Source organism: Schistocerca serialis, chromosome 1 (genome assembly GCF_023864345.2).
Source record: "Schistocerca serialis cubense isolate TAMUIC-IGC-003099 chromosome 1, iqSchSeri2.2, whole genome shotgun sequence".
Lineage (NCBI taxonomy): Eukaryota > Metazoa > Arthropoda > Insecta > Orthoptera > Acrididae > Schistocerca > Schistocerca serialis.
In genome coordinates, this window is record NC_064638.1 from 619,652,987 (window position 1) to 619,666,982 (window position 13,996).

A 13,996-nucleotide genomic window follows, 5' to 3' on the forward strand; every position below is an offset into this window, starting at 1 on the left:
ACCGAAGCACGACTCACGCCCGGTCCTCACAGCTTTACTTCCGCCAGTATCTCGTCTCCTACCTTCCAAACTTTACAGAAGCTCTCCTGTGAAAGCTGCTGCAGAGTGAAAATCTCATTCTGTAAGTTATAGTGTCTTTACAAAACAAGAAATCAGCTGGATGAGATGAAATTCCAACCACTGTAGTCAAGGCTAGGCTAAAATTATTAATCAGTCATTTGAGGAAGGATATTTCCCAGATGTGTTAAAAAATGCTGCATAAGACCATTGTTCAAGAAAGGCTCATCAAGTGACATGGTAATAATGCCCTATTTCCCTGCTCGAAGTTTTTGCTAAGGCGATATTTATTTATTTCAAATTCCATGAATCCATATAGTGATTAATCACAAGGATGTGGAACGAGTCAGATTTACATCTTTATAGATATACAAACATTAGTACAAATGACAAAAATGTAGCAATCCGATGTAGCAATCTAAACTACTGGAAATAACTTTTGGTACAGAAACAATAAAATTCGTACACTGTTCATCTTAGGCAGCGAAGACAAATTACAGCTAGCATAAAATAAACATAGACTAGATTATAAATAGGAAATACAATAAAAAATTACAAAGATGGTCACTGATTAGGCCCACTCTGCAAGTGCTTTCTGAGAGAGTAGAAGGACTCATCCCTAAGGTATTTTCTTCATTTAAATTTAAACGTAGATGGGGAATTAATGTGGGCTTTGATATCAGATGGAAGACAATTGAAGAGTTTAGCAGCAGAATAATGAATACCTTTTTGTACAATACTTGGCTGTTTTTGATCTCTGCATAAATCATTTTAGACCTTGTATTGTGATCATGGTATGCACTATTGGATGTGAAAAGAGAATGGTTATTCTAGACAAAAATCATCAAAGAAAATAAGTACTGACATGTGGTGGTTAATATTTGGAGCTTGTGGAACAGGTTTTTGCAAGAATATCTTGGATGAACACCACTCATTATTCTAATTTCTCTCTTTTGAGCAGTAAAGATATTTTTGGCTCCCTTTCTACATTACATTCTCTAATATTTTTGAGAATCAACTTGGATGGTGGTTGGTCAAATTAGTTTTGTCACCCTTCTTAAAAAGTGGTTTCACAATAGCAATTTTCAATCTTTCTGGGACAATACCTTGCTGCAAAGGTTCATTAAAATGTGGCACAGGACTTGACATATAAAATCACTAAAGTGCTTTACAACTTTCAATGAAATGTTGTCAATACCTGTGGAATTTTGGTTTTTAAGGATTTGATTATACTTCTGACTTCACTAGTGGTGACTGGAGCTATGCAAATTGGGTCTTATATGTTGTGGTCAGCTCTTTGTAATAACTTCATGGCCATATTTAATGAACGCTTACAACCAACATGATCTGCTGCAGTTAAGAAATGATTGTTAAATAAGTTAGAAATTGCTACAGGATTATGTACTACTTTGGCATTATGGCTTATCTCTATAGTGTTATCATACTTTTTTGCCAGACTCTCTCTGTATGATATTCCAAAAGGTTTTAATTTTGGTTTTAGAGTTATCAATTTCAGGTATAATACATAAGTTTTGGATTTGTTTATCAACCTTTTTAAAACTTTAGAGTACAGTTTATAATAAGATCTTTTAAGGGATCATTTAACAATCTTAATGAGGCATGTGATTTCTTCTTAGTCCTGCAATAAATTTTAATTCCTTCCATAATCCGTGGTTTACTACAAGAAGCCTCAGTGTTCTTCCTGACAGTTCTTTTTAGAAAAGACATTTCAAACAGGGGGATAAATTCATTTAAGAAATTGTTAAATTTATCATTGCATCACTTATCCTATAAACTGGGTCCCAATCTACTTGTGATACATAGTAATTAAAGTCAGGAAGAGTTTCAGTGTTTATACATCGAAAGGACTGGTAGGTATGGGAGACTTTGCTGCACAAACTGATGTTGTTAACCTTAAGCAGTTGGCCATCATGATCAGAAAGGCCATTTATGACTTGGCTTATACTTGCAGTGTCAATTCTGTTCTTGTCAATGAAGATACTGTCTATCACACTTTAGCAATTTTCTATAACTCTAGTGGGGAAGATAACCATAGCATCCAAGTTGTAAGAACTCATTAAATGTACCAGTCCTACTGTTACTATCAGTTAAGAAGTTGACAGTAAAGTTCCTAGCAACTATTAAATTCCTGGGTTTGGAAAAAAGTTTGCCCAAAAGCACTTCTAACTTACTCAGAAAAATACAAAATGTCCCTGCTGGAGCTCTGTAAATTGTAAACACTTTTCTTTGCAGTTATTTAAGTCCCACAGACTTCAAAATGTTGATCTGCAGAATATTTGTTTAAATCTAAAGGTTTATAAATGATTTTATTGTCAATACAAATTACAGTACCACCTTTCTCTATACTAGTTCTACAATAATAAGCAGCTAAATTATACCCCTCAAGTTGCAGCCCTTCAATTCCATTTGTCATATGAAGGATTGTTGCGAAACATCTCTAAAACTTTCTCTTAGAAAACAATATTATAGTTAAAGATCAGTTTGGATTTCAAAAGGGGAAAAATATTATAAATGCTATCAGGGGATTCACTGCAAAGATAAGCTCTGCTTTAGACAAGGGTAAAATGAACACAAGTGTTTTTTGTGATTTGACCAAAGCTTTTGACTCGATCAACCACTTACTACTTCTACAGAAGTTAGAGAGAGATGGGATCATGGACAGGGCAATGCAGTGGTTCAAATCTTATTTGTTAGAAATAAAACAGAAAGTTATTTGAAATTCAAGTGGAAAAAATTATTCTCTCACTGGAAAAAGATTTGTATAGGGATCCTGCAGGCCTCAATTTTAGGGCCTTATCTTTTTCTGATGTACGTAAATTATTTACCTTTAAGCACTGATGTTCACTCCATTTTATTCACAGATGACATCTCGGTTTTAATTGAAAATGAAAATTTAGAACAGATTTATGATACTGCGGTAAATATAATGGGAAACCTAGAACTATGGTTTCAGCAAATCGATTAAAACTCAATGTCACAAAACACAATTAGTGCAGTTCAGTGCTAAAACATCATCAGCATCTTCTGTAAAAATAGTGCATGGTGATCAGGAAATGACTGAAGCAAGTAATGTAAATCTTCTAGGTCTAAATCTTGTCAAAAATTTAAATTGGAAAGCACATGTACATTTCTTAGCAAACAAAGTAAACAGCTTAGCTTATGCGATGAATGACTTATCTGGTTCAACCCTTACGGACACCAGGAAGATAGTTTACCACAGCAAATCTGAAGCTATAATTCAACATGGTATAATTTTCTGGGGAAACTCTATGAACAGCCTGAGATTACTTACACTTCAAAAGAGAACCATAAGAAACATGTATTTAGTCCAAAAAAGAACATCATGTTACCCATTATAAAAAATACTAACCATTCCTTCTCTGTACATCAACAAAATTTTTATTTTCGTATGTAAAAATCAAAACTTACTTGACAATTTTCATTTCAACCACAATTACAGTACTTGTCACAGACACAGTTTCAAGCTTCCCTCTCATAATTTATAACTTTATGCTCAGACACCATTGTACATGGGATTAAAAATTTACAATAAATTACATAACACAAATCTGTTAAATATGGAGTTTGACCCAATAAAAGATTATTATTTAATAAACTAGTGGAAAATGTTATTATTCAGTTGAAGAATTCATGCAGGACAGTTTGGCAATTTGAAAAGAAAAGTAACAAAAAAGTGTATTGTAAATTCATTGTTATTATATTTTATTTGCAAGCTGCAAAATTACCATAAGCGTTATATATGTTCTGGTTAAATTGTTCATGTATAAAAATTCAGAAATGCCTGCTTAAATATGTTAATTAATATAACCATATCTTTTAAAAGTAATTTGATGTGTCTACAGTACAAAAAAAATCTATGCTTTGTAATTGTAAACTTTGAGACAAATGTACTACATTCTACCTTCTTAACAGAAGCCTAATATAACCATACTACAATCCACAGCTCATTCTGTCACCCCACAGCCCACAAAATGGCAATATCGTGGTGCATGACCAATAGAGTTATCCCCCACTCTCTGAAGATACATGTGAACAAGAAATTGAAATAATGGTTATAATAGTTCCACAGTAGAAACCCTAAAAGACTAAACAGTGGGTGGGGGGGGGGGGGGGGGGGGGGGGAAGAAGAAGAAGAATAAAGCAACTTCGTCCATACAATCCCATTACTAGGTAATATTTTGTATCAGATTGCCAATGTATTCAAACAAAAAGGCATAAACATATCCCTTACTATAGACAAAAAGGTTAGACAGAAGCTACCTAACAACAGCAGCACACAAAGGCCAAACATGTGGATAGTTTGAGATTAGATTCAAAAAACACATAGACGCACTAAAAAAGAAAACATATCACACATCAGCAATAGCCACTCACCCGCATGAAACAAAACACCATGTTAACAATACAAGTGTCAGCATTCCACACACCCAACCTAAAGCCAGAAAACTAGATATCCTTGAAACACTCCAAATATACAAACACCAAACACAAAAACCTGAATCCATCCTAAGTGACAAATATGACAATATCTAAAACAGTATCATCTCTGTTTTCAGCAACTGCCTAAGTTATTAAATTTGCAATGCACACACACACACACACACACACACACACACACACACACACACACACACAAAATCACACCAACTGCTTGTGATCCCTGTCAGCTCGAAACTATATGTGCATCAATTAATGGTACAAATTGTACATCTATCTGCAATTTTAAGGCATTAACCAATATATCACCCCAACCTTTAGTCAGTTATTATGTGTAATAAAAATGTAATCTTAAGAATTTCCTGATTTGGAAAGTTTGCTGCCATCCAATCACTCCTTCCATTCTCTCTCTCCCTCTCTCTTCCTCTTTCTCTTCCTCTTCCTTTCATTTCTATCTATGAATCCCAACTAAAATTGTTATTTATGTATCATTTTACCACTGTAGCCAACATAATTATTGTGTTTAAACTTAGCAACATGCCACCTGATTATACAAATGAGTATGAATTTTAAACTATATAAACTTGACAAAATTGGATCTTTATACCACCTGAAATAATTTCTGCAACACACGTATTCAACACCTCAAAATGAAGATCTCCAAAATCCTTTAAAACTTATTCTGTAATAATGTGGTTATGATGCATATTCTTTATACTTTGTGATAATTTTTCTCTTTTGATAAATCCACCTAACAGCTTAGAGACACCAACTTTGTTTACAAATATGACAGTACAAATGTGATGTATGACAACAGTGCAAGGAACCTGTGACCACTGGAAGTATTCTATTTTACTTATTTCATTTTTACCATCAGATATAAGTTAGTTTTTTGTCAAAAAACCCAAACCATGTTCTGAAATAGTGTTCACATGTATGTCATACTAACAAATGTAAATCCACCTGATGATGGAGGTTTAAATCTTTGAAATGCATCATGGCCATAAATAAACAGTGACTGGTGACACTAAACTTGTTGTTTCATTTGAGTCATTAACAGTCATGGTAAAGCCTAACCTAAACTGTTCACATTTAAAGTAAATTCAACTATGATCAACACCAAGAAGACTATCCAATGGAAAGGCAGAGTGGGAGGGGAGAAGAGGGGAGGGGAGGGGGAGTGTAATTAGTAGAAGTGTCAATTCAATGCACCTATCAACCTGACCCTCTTGGATTTCTTTCAGACTTGATGCATTCAGTGACCCAGATAATAGACGGAAAAATACCAATTTGCAGGTGTGTGTTACAACTGTGAAGAAAGTTATAAGTCTGGAAAGTTTGGGATTTATGCTAAATTTACATGTGTATGTCACAACATAAATGACTGTAATTCTGGTTCTAATTCAGTTACAGCAATAAAAATGGTACCATTGGAAAGCTAGCGAATAGACCTTTACAATACGCAACATGGCAGGTTTCTGAGAATATTCATACTAAAGATCACTGACCTTGACCTTTGACCTTAAATATCTCAAAACACCCCATCTTCAATTTTTTTTGAAAAAAATATAATTAATTGATACAGTATGTTACTGTAAATATGGTAAATATCAAGATGGCACACCAAAGGCATCATGCACAAAAAATTGTTTTGTCAACTTAAGTACACCATCAACAGGCAGTAAGCACCAATGTATCCAGTTTTTTCTATAACACCAGCCAATGGCAGCTACTTTTATTCAGACCAGTTCTTTAATATTTCTAGGTGTGAACGGCCAATGAGAGACACCTTTATTTCAACCAATCAACATTAGCCTGTTTTAGTGAACAGCCAATCGGAGAGACTCTTATTTCAACTAGTCACCATTAGTCCACTGATCTCTATATATTATGCAAATTTTGTTTCGTATGTTTTATGGCTGTGGCTTGTTTAAGAAAGTGCAACATAAATGTGTCATAAAGTAATATTTAGTAAAAAATGGATTTCAAGTCAAAATGGTATTGTTGCAATCCATTTAGGGAAGAAGGTCATGCAAGAGCGCAGAAGAATTTAAGGAATGTTCGGTAGTGGATGATAAACAAATATCCTTATGTATTGTTAGCTGGAAAAATTTGCAGTAAATGTGGGAAAAAATATTGTAAAACCTAACAATCACAACGTTGCCTCAGTTGTGCCAGGTACTTAAGGAGAAGATTTAAGTGAAGATGAAGTAGCATCAGATCTGGCACTCCATGCTTTAAATAGTAGCCTTCAGTATTTAGGTGAATCTCCTGTGAAGAAAAAGAGGCTTTAGAGTGAGAAAAAGTACCCAAAGCAAAAACTGAAAAATAGCCTCTGTATTGGAGCATACTTATGTGGCACAACCGGAAAAAGAAGAGTGTGAAAATGGAGAAAGTGAAATTATCATCCAGCTGAAAGATAAGTTTCACAATTCAGACCGTATGTGCAACAAAACACAAGTTCTAACTGTACTCCCAAAGAGCTGGAGTAAAAGGAAAACTATGAAAGAATTTTCTGCTTCAGATTACATGGTGCGGAGAGCAAAACAGTTAATAGAACATGGTATATTGTGACACCAAATCCAAAGCCAGGTAAGACATTATGTGAGAAAACTGTTCAGTGTGTACGTGATTTTTACTGTGATCATGACGTGAGCCATATGATGCCAGGAGGAAAAGACTTTGTGTCTGTGAAAGAAAATGGAATTACAGTACATAAACAAAAGCAGCTAGTGTTGCACAATCTTAAGGAACTGTATGCATATTTCAAGATTAATACCTAGATATAAATATTGGATTCTCAAAAAGTTGTGAGTTGCGGCCAAAGCACTGTGTTCTTGCCAATGCCAGTGGAACCCATGCTGTTTGTGTGTGTGTCTTGCAAGTGAATTTCAAGTTCATGATTGAATGTTGTAAGCTTAAAGCACTGACAAAGAGTGAAGAATACACATTACCATCATACAAGTACTGCGTAGCATTTGGTACATGTAATCCTGCACTACCAGCATGTTTCTTAGATTTATGTCTCTATTGTCCAGGTGTGACAAGACTAACTGATTATCTGTATGGTCTGTTTGGTAAAAACTGTATTGACAAAATTGCATATAAGTGTTGGTTAACTACAGGCAGGGTAGTTCTAGAGGCTATAACAAAATCAACAGATGATTTCATTGAGGTGTCTGCATCTAGGTTACAACAGCTTCTACCACACTCATTTATCTCCCAGCAGCAGTCACATTTCTGTAAAATCATTAAAGAAGGTCTCAAAGTAAATGAGTTTCTTTTTCTTTGTGACTTTGCAGAAAATTACTCCTTCACCACTCAGGATAAGGTACAAGGAGTCCACTGGAATAATTCACAGGCTACAATTCACCCATTTGTATCTTGCTACAGAGACTCAAGCACTAATCAAATATGACATGTATCATACGTGGAAATATCTGACTGCCTTCAGCATGATGCAGTGTGAGTTTATTCTTTCCATACAAATTTCACTAATTTCTTAAAATGTCAGTTTTCAAATCCAAAGCACATTTATTGCTTTTCAGATGGATGTGCTGCTCAAGAAAAAACAGGAAGAACTTTATGAATCTGTCCTACCATCAAGAAGATTTTGATGTTACAGCAGAATGGCATTTTTTTGCTACAGCACATGGTAAAGGACCCTGTGATGGGGTAGCAGGGACCATAAAGAGATTAGCAAGACTTGCCAGCCTCACGTGACCTTACGAAAATCATATTTTGACATCACGACAGTTGTTTGAGTGGTGCAAGGAAAATATTCCTTCATGTGTCTTCCATTATACATCGGTTTTCCATCATTATGAAGATATGGCCAAGCTGAAACAACATTTCAAAAATACAAGGACGATTCCAGGTAACCATAAGCTTCATTGTGTAATTCCTTTTAACAAAGGTTTAGTAAAGACAAAGACATATTCTGCTTCATTAGAGAGTAGAAAAGAGTCAGTGATTGCTATGGTGAATAAAATGATGTTAACAAATACACATGGATTTTTTGCTTGTTTGTATGACAGTCATTGGTGGGTTGAATATGTCTTACAAACATGTGAAGAAACAGATGAAGTAAAGGTCAACTTCTTGTATCCACATGGACCATCTCCGTCATATGTGTTTCCTGCCAAACCAGACACTTGTATCATCAGAAAATGTGACATTATCACAAGAGTGGATCCAGTGACACCAACAAGAAGGAAATACAATCTCCCTGCATCAGATCTGGCGAACATTAACAATTTATTTGGAGAATTGTGAGGAGAGATCTAATAACTTTTCATTGCCTTTTCATTACAGCTGTAATGTAAATAATGTAATGTAATGTAAATAGTTCATAATACCACTATAATAATGTAAACCATATTTTTGTACAATATTACTTATGGCTTGCACTTTATCATAAGTTGTGTTTCATATATGTGTGTTACCTTCTACATTTCGGTAGTGTTTTGATGCTGACAAAATAATTTTTTGTGCATGATGCCTTTGGTGTGCCATCTTGATACTTACCATATTTATAGTAACACACTGGAGAAATTAAATATGTTTTTTTTAAAAAAAAATTGAAGATGGGATGTTTTAGATATTCAAGGTCAAAGGTCAAGGTCAATGACCTTTAGTATGAAAATACTCAGAAACTTGCCATGTAGCATATCTATGTAAAGGTCTATTCATTAGTTTTCCAATGGTACTATTTTCATTGCTGTTGCTGAATTAGAACCAGAATTACAGTAATTTTTGTTGTGACAGACGCATGTAAATTTCGCACTAATTCCAAACTTTATTTGTGCTGTTGCTGTAATGTCCTGCAGTGGCCAAGCATGTTCTGAGAAAAGAGATGTGAGCCTCCTGGGGGAGTGGAGGGGAAAGGTGTGATCAAGTGTGATTACATTGTGAAAATGGATAATGCAGTGTAAATTTTTGGCCTCATAATTAACAGTGCAGCTCATACATGAGTATGGCTCATATGCAGGCCAATGTGGTAGTAAGTTCAGTATGTTATTGCAGGAGCATAATTCATGGAGAAAATTACACAAAAGTGGCATCTCATGACTATCTTTACTTTGCCCTTTTAGTATCACTTCTTGTTACTAACCAGTTGGAAAATTTGATTACAGTTCTCCAACTTGCCAGATTGAGATATCTCATTTATGGTTTCGTGAAGCATGAAGTCTTAATATCTGCAATTACTGTAGATCTGCACAAGGAATCAGTCCACTTCTCAGTATAATAATTCGGTAAAAAAACATGGAGAACTGCTTGACTGAACTTTTAAACCATTATTCTCATTTGTTCACTTCCTAAAAACTCAAAAATCATGTTAGCCATCAAAGACCAATATGAGTTGTTAGATGAGCTTGTTGACCTCTTCATCCATTTCCTGATATGGTTGTGAAATGCTCTAGTTCTGTAAATTCTTTTCAGCAATTGGTGTCCCAAAGCTTTTATGTATTTGATTTTTGACTCTAGTGTCGTCTTCACCATTTTTTCGATTTTTAACTGCTTCTTTCCTTTTTAGTTATACCTTTGGAAGATTAATATTGATTATACAATATTTCTATGTTTGGTTTATTCATTACTTTGTTTAAGTAAAACTAATCATAACTTGGTTCATTTGTGCATTACTTTTAACTTCTCATTATAACTTAATTAGATGACTTCTTTGGCCAGGCTCTGAAGTACAGTCACAAGGTGTTTTTCTGATATGTGAGGATAATGTAAATAGTTTGGTGCTATCCAAAGTAAATTTACTTAATTAATATACATATTTTTAAATGAACAGGAAAGGAAAGCAAAATAGCAATTCATCTACAAAGTCAAATCTGAATTATTTAAAATAAACATGTGAATGAGAAACGGAGTTCTAGAGCTATGGTATTCTGTTAAGTGTCTTAAATGTGTTTGGACAAGAAAATGCATTACTTAAACATTATTTTGATTTAATCAGGGAGGTATAACAACAGTGGATGTAGCCCCTGTTTCTCACAATGAAAATAAGTGAAAATAAGTTTATTGTGTGGTACCTCTCCCTGCAATTCTAGTAAAGCCAGTCTGTATCCCTGTAGAGTACTAGGAGGCAATTTATTACATCTTTGTTAGACAAAATCTCTTCAGGAATTAGTGACCCAAATGCTTTGTGTCTCTTGGTCGCTAATGGCTTGCATTGGAGTATTAAATGTAGACCTTTTTTGAAGTTCCATAGTCAGTCATTCAACAGTGAAACACAGTTAGTGTATTTTAATGAAGCGTAAATGTACATGTAAAAATTCCAATTCCTAATATTTCCAGAAATGAAACACTGACTTGACTGCCTTTGTGAATGATAGCACACAGTTATTGTAAATGGATTAATTAACAAAATGCCTCTCTAAACAATTCATTCTATAGACAAAAAACTGCACAATTAAAGTCAGTTGTAAGTAAATTTAACTAGTAGGATGGTAAACATAAGTGGAGAGGTTACAAGTTCACAACTATCAATTATTTAACCAAACCTTAATATAACTAAGGCTTACTTTTCTATGAAGACTCCACCCCATTCCTTGCACAAAGTTATGAATTATTTTGTTAGTCAATGACTGATATAAAATTGTCTCATATTCAGGCAAATTGTACAAGGTGCCAGTTTTTCATGACAGGGTGTTGTGTCTCATCACAGGATAGGAATAAACACTGCAGTATAAAAAAAGGGTTCAAATATCAGAGTTTCAAAAATGCTATTAATTTTCATGCTAGTTGTGAAGTTACTCCTAAACATTTACTTGAATAACTGTAATTCAGTTATGATTGTATCGGAAAGTTGCCCAAATATTAAGTTGGATTTCAGGTCTGGATCATTGCTTGTAAGTTGTTAAAGAACACACAAACTGACAAACATAAATAAAAATCTCCTCTATCAGTCTCGAATTATGGAAACATTCTGAGAGCCTACATCAAAGGAATGCTGTTGACAACTGATGTTGATTTAAGAGCAGTTACGAACCTAGCTGCTGCTGATATTTTTCTTTAAGACTTTCCATCCTTTCATCTGCATCGCGTTGCATCTGTTCCTTTACTAACTCAAGAGTAGCTCTTGTTGAACTTATTTGTAACTGCCAGTTCTGCTCCACTTGTTGTACCCTCCGTTCTGCTTCCTCATTTAAATGTTCTAAATGAGAAAATAGAGGATAGCTTACTGAAACTTACTTCTATCAATTAACGACATTTATTTCATCAATTACATCAGTTAAAACATAACAACTAAAGAAACATGATTTTGTTTCTTCAGATTTCTGGTACACGTTAATCTATAATACCTGAAAAATAGAAATACTTTCAGTATTAATTTTAAAACGATACATACCAATTTCCTTCTCATGCTTTTCTGTCAGTTTTTCCATTTGTTCCTGGTATGCCATATCAATTTTGTCCAATTTTCTACGAAGGTCGAAGATATCTCTATCTGCATTTGTTCGGGTTTTTTCTATTTCCTTCTGGTAATATTGTTCCTTTTCTGCTAGATTTGATCTCAATTGTTCAACCTGTATTGTAAACAAATAACTTCATTAGAAGTGTACTTAATAACAAGAAGTTAGGTTTATCTGCTCATGAAAATGTATTTTCAGTTCCTGTTTGTACAACAAATCCTCATTATTTAAATTACATTAGGCATGTGAACACCTTTCCTGTCTACAAATAACATAGGTTGCTGTAACTTCAGAGGCTAATTTGTATATGAAGGATATGAAAAATCAGCAACAAAAGATATATCAGCGATTGTATAGCACATGGAATTTAGTGAGCAATAAAACTTGTTGACACTTGCTAGTGGATTAGTTATCTGCTTTACATTTCTCCACATGCATACATTTATTTTAAAGTTCACTAGTTTCAATCTCTCTCACCTTTTCTTAACCATGCACAGTAAAATACACACACACACACACACACACACACACACACACACACACACACACACAATTTTTTTTAGCTGTACACCTCACTCCTTTCTGTGCCACACTAAGACTGAGTGACAGACTGTACATTTGTAGTGATATGAAAAGAACAATCACATAGTCTTAGTCAAAGGCAAAACAGGTGGCAGCCACTGGTTCATGGCCAGAATATATGGGAAATCAGTTTGCAAATAAAATTGCTTGCAAAATGCATCCTAGAATATTGCTCAAGTGTTTGGGACTAAAGTGGGGATATTGAACATATTCATACAAGGGCAGCAAAAATGGACACAGTATCTTGACCCATGGGAGAGTGTTATGGAGACGCTGAAGAAACTGAACTGGCAGAAGCTTGAAGATAAGATGCACACTGCCCCAAGAAAGCCTACTTACAAAGTTTAATGAACCAGCTTTCGGTGGTGGATCTATGAATATATAACCCTCTACATATGCTCCTGTAGGGACTGTAAGACCAAGTTTAAGCTAATTACAGCATGCACAGAGGCATTTAAACAGTCATTCTTCATGCATATGTGAATGGAATGAGAGGAAGCCCTAACAACTTGTACAATGGGAAGGACCCTACGCCACGCACTTCACAGTGGTTTTCAGAGTATGGATGTAGATGTAGATGTAAATCATTTCTCCTTCAAGTGTTATATCTACATATGCTACCGCTGTTTTCAAATTGTGATTGACTGCTCACAACAAACTTCACATGGTGATAAATGTACTGTCTACAAGAAGCTCTATAGTGAATACCACATACAGGGTGTTACAAAAAGGTATGGCCAAACTTTCAGGAAACATTCCTCACACACAAATAAAGAAAAGATGTTATGTGGACATGTGTCCGGAAACGCTTAATTTCCATGTTAGAGCTCATTTTCCACCTACGCTCAATGGAGCATGTTATCATGATTTCATACGGGATACTCTACCTGTGCTGCTAGAACATGTGCCGTTACAAGTACAACACAACATGTGGTTCATGTATGATGGAGCTCCTGCACATTTCAGTCGAAGTGTTTGTACACTTCTCAACAACAGATTCGGTGACCGATGGATTGGTAGAGGCGGACCAATTCCATGGCCTCCACGCTCTCCTGACCTCAACCCTCTTGACTTTCATTTATGGGGGCATTTGTAAGCTCTTTTCGCAACCCCGGTACCAAATGTAGAGACTCTTTGTGCTCGTATTATGGACGGCTGTGATACAATACGCCATTCTCCGGGGCTGCATCAGCGCATCGGGGATTCCATGCGACGGAGGGTGGATGCATGTATCCTAGCTAACGGAGGACATTTTGAACATTTCCTGTAACAAAGTGTTTGAAGTCCCGCTGGTACGTTCTGTTGCTGTGTGTTTCCATTCCATGATTAATGTGATTTGAAGAGAAGTTATAATATGAGCTCTGACATGGAAAGTAAGCGTTTCCGGACACATGTCCACATAACATATTTTCTTTCTTTGTGTGTGAGGAATGTTTCCTGAAAGTTTGGCCATA

At 35.1% G+C, this 13,996-nt stretch overlaps 1 protein-coding gene across 5 annotated transcripts in view; it reads right to left on the reverse strand.

Annotated features, from left to right (window-relative positions):
- Positions 1-13,996, reverse strand: part of LOC126478081 (golgin subfamily A member 6-like protein 22) — a 406,782-nt gene that overhangs the window by 93,871 nt on the left and 298,915 nt on the right. For 4 of the 5 annotated variants that reach the window (XM_050103673.1, XM_050103670.1, XM_050103674.1 and 1 more), the window contains exons 9-10: positions 11,897-12,074; positions 11,537-11,701 (exon numbers count right to left, since the gene is read on the reverse strand). In XM_050103673.1, coding sequence (XP_049959630.1) covers positions 11,537-11,701; positions 11,897-12,074 — 343 coding nt within the window. The remainder of the gene's footprint in view (positions 1-11,536; positions 11,702-11,896; positions 12,075-13,996) is intronic. The other variant, XM_050103671.1, reaches the window with a different exon arrangement.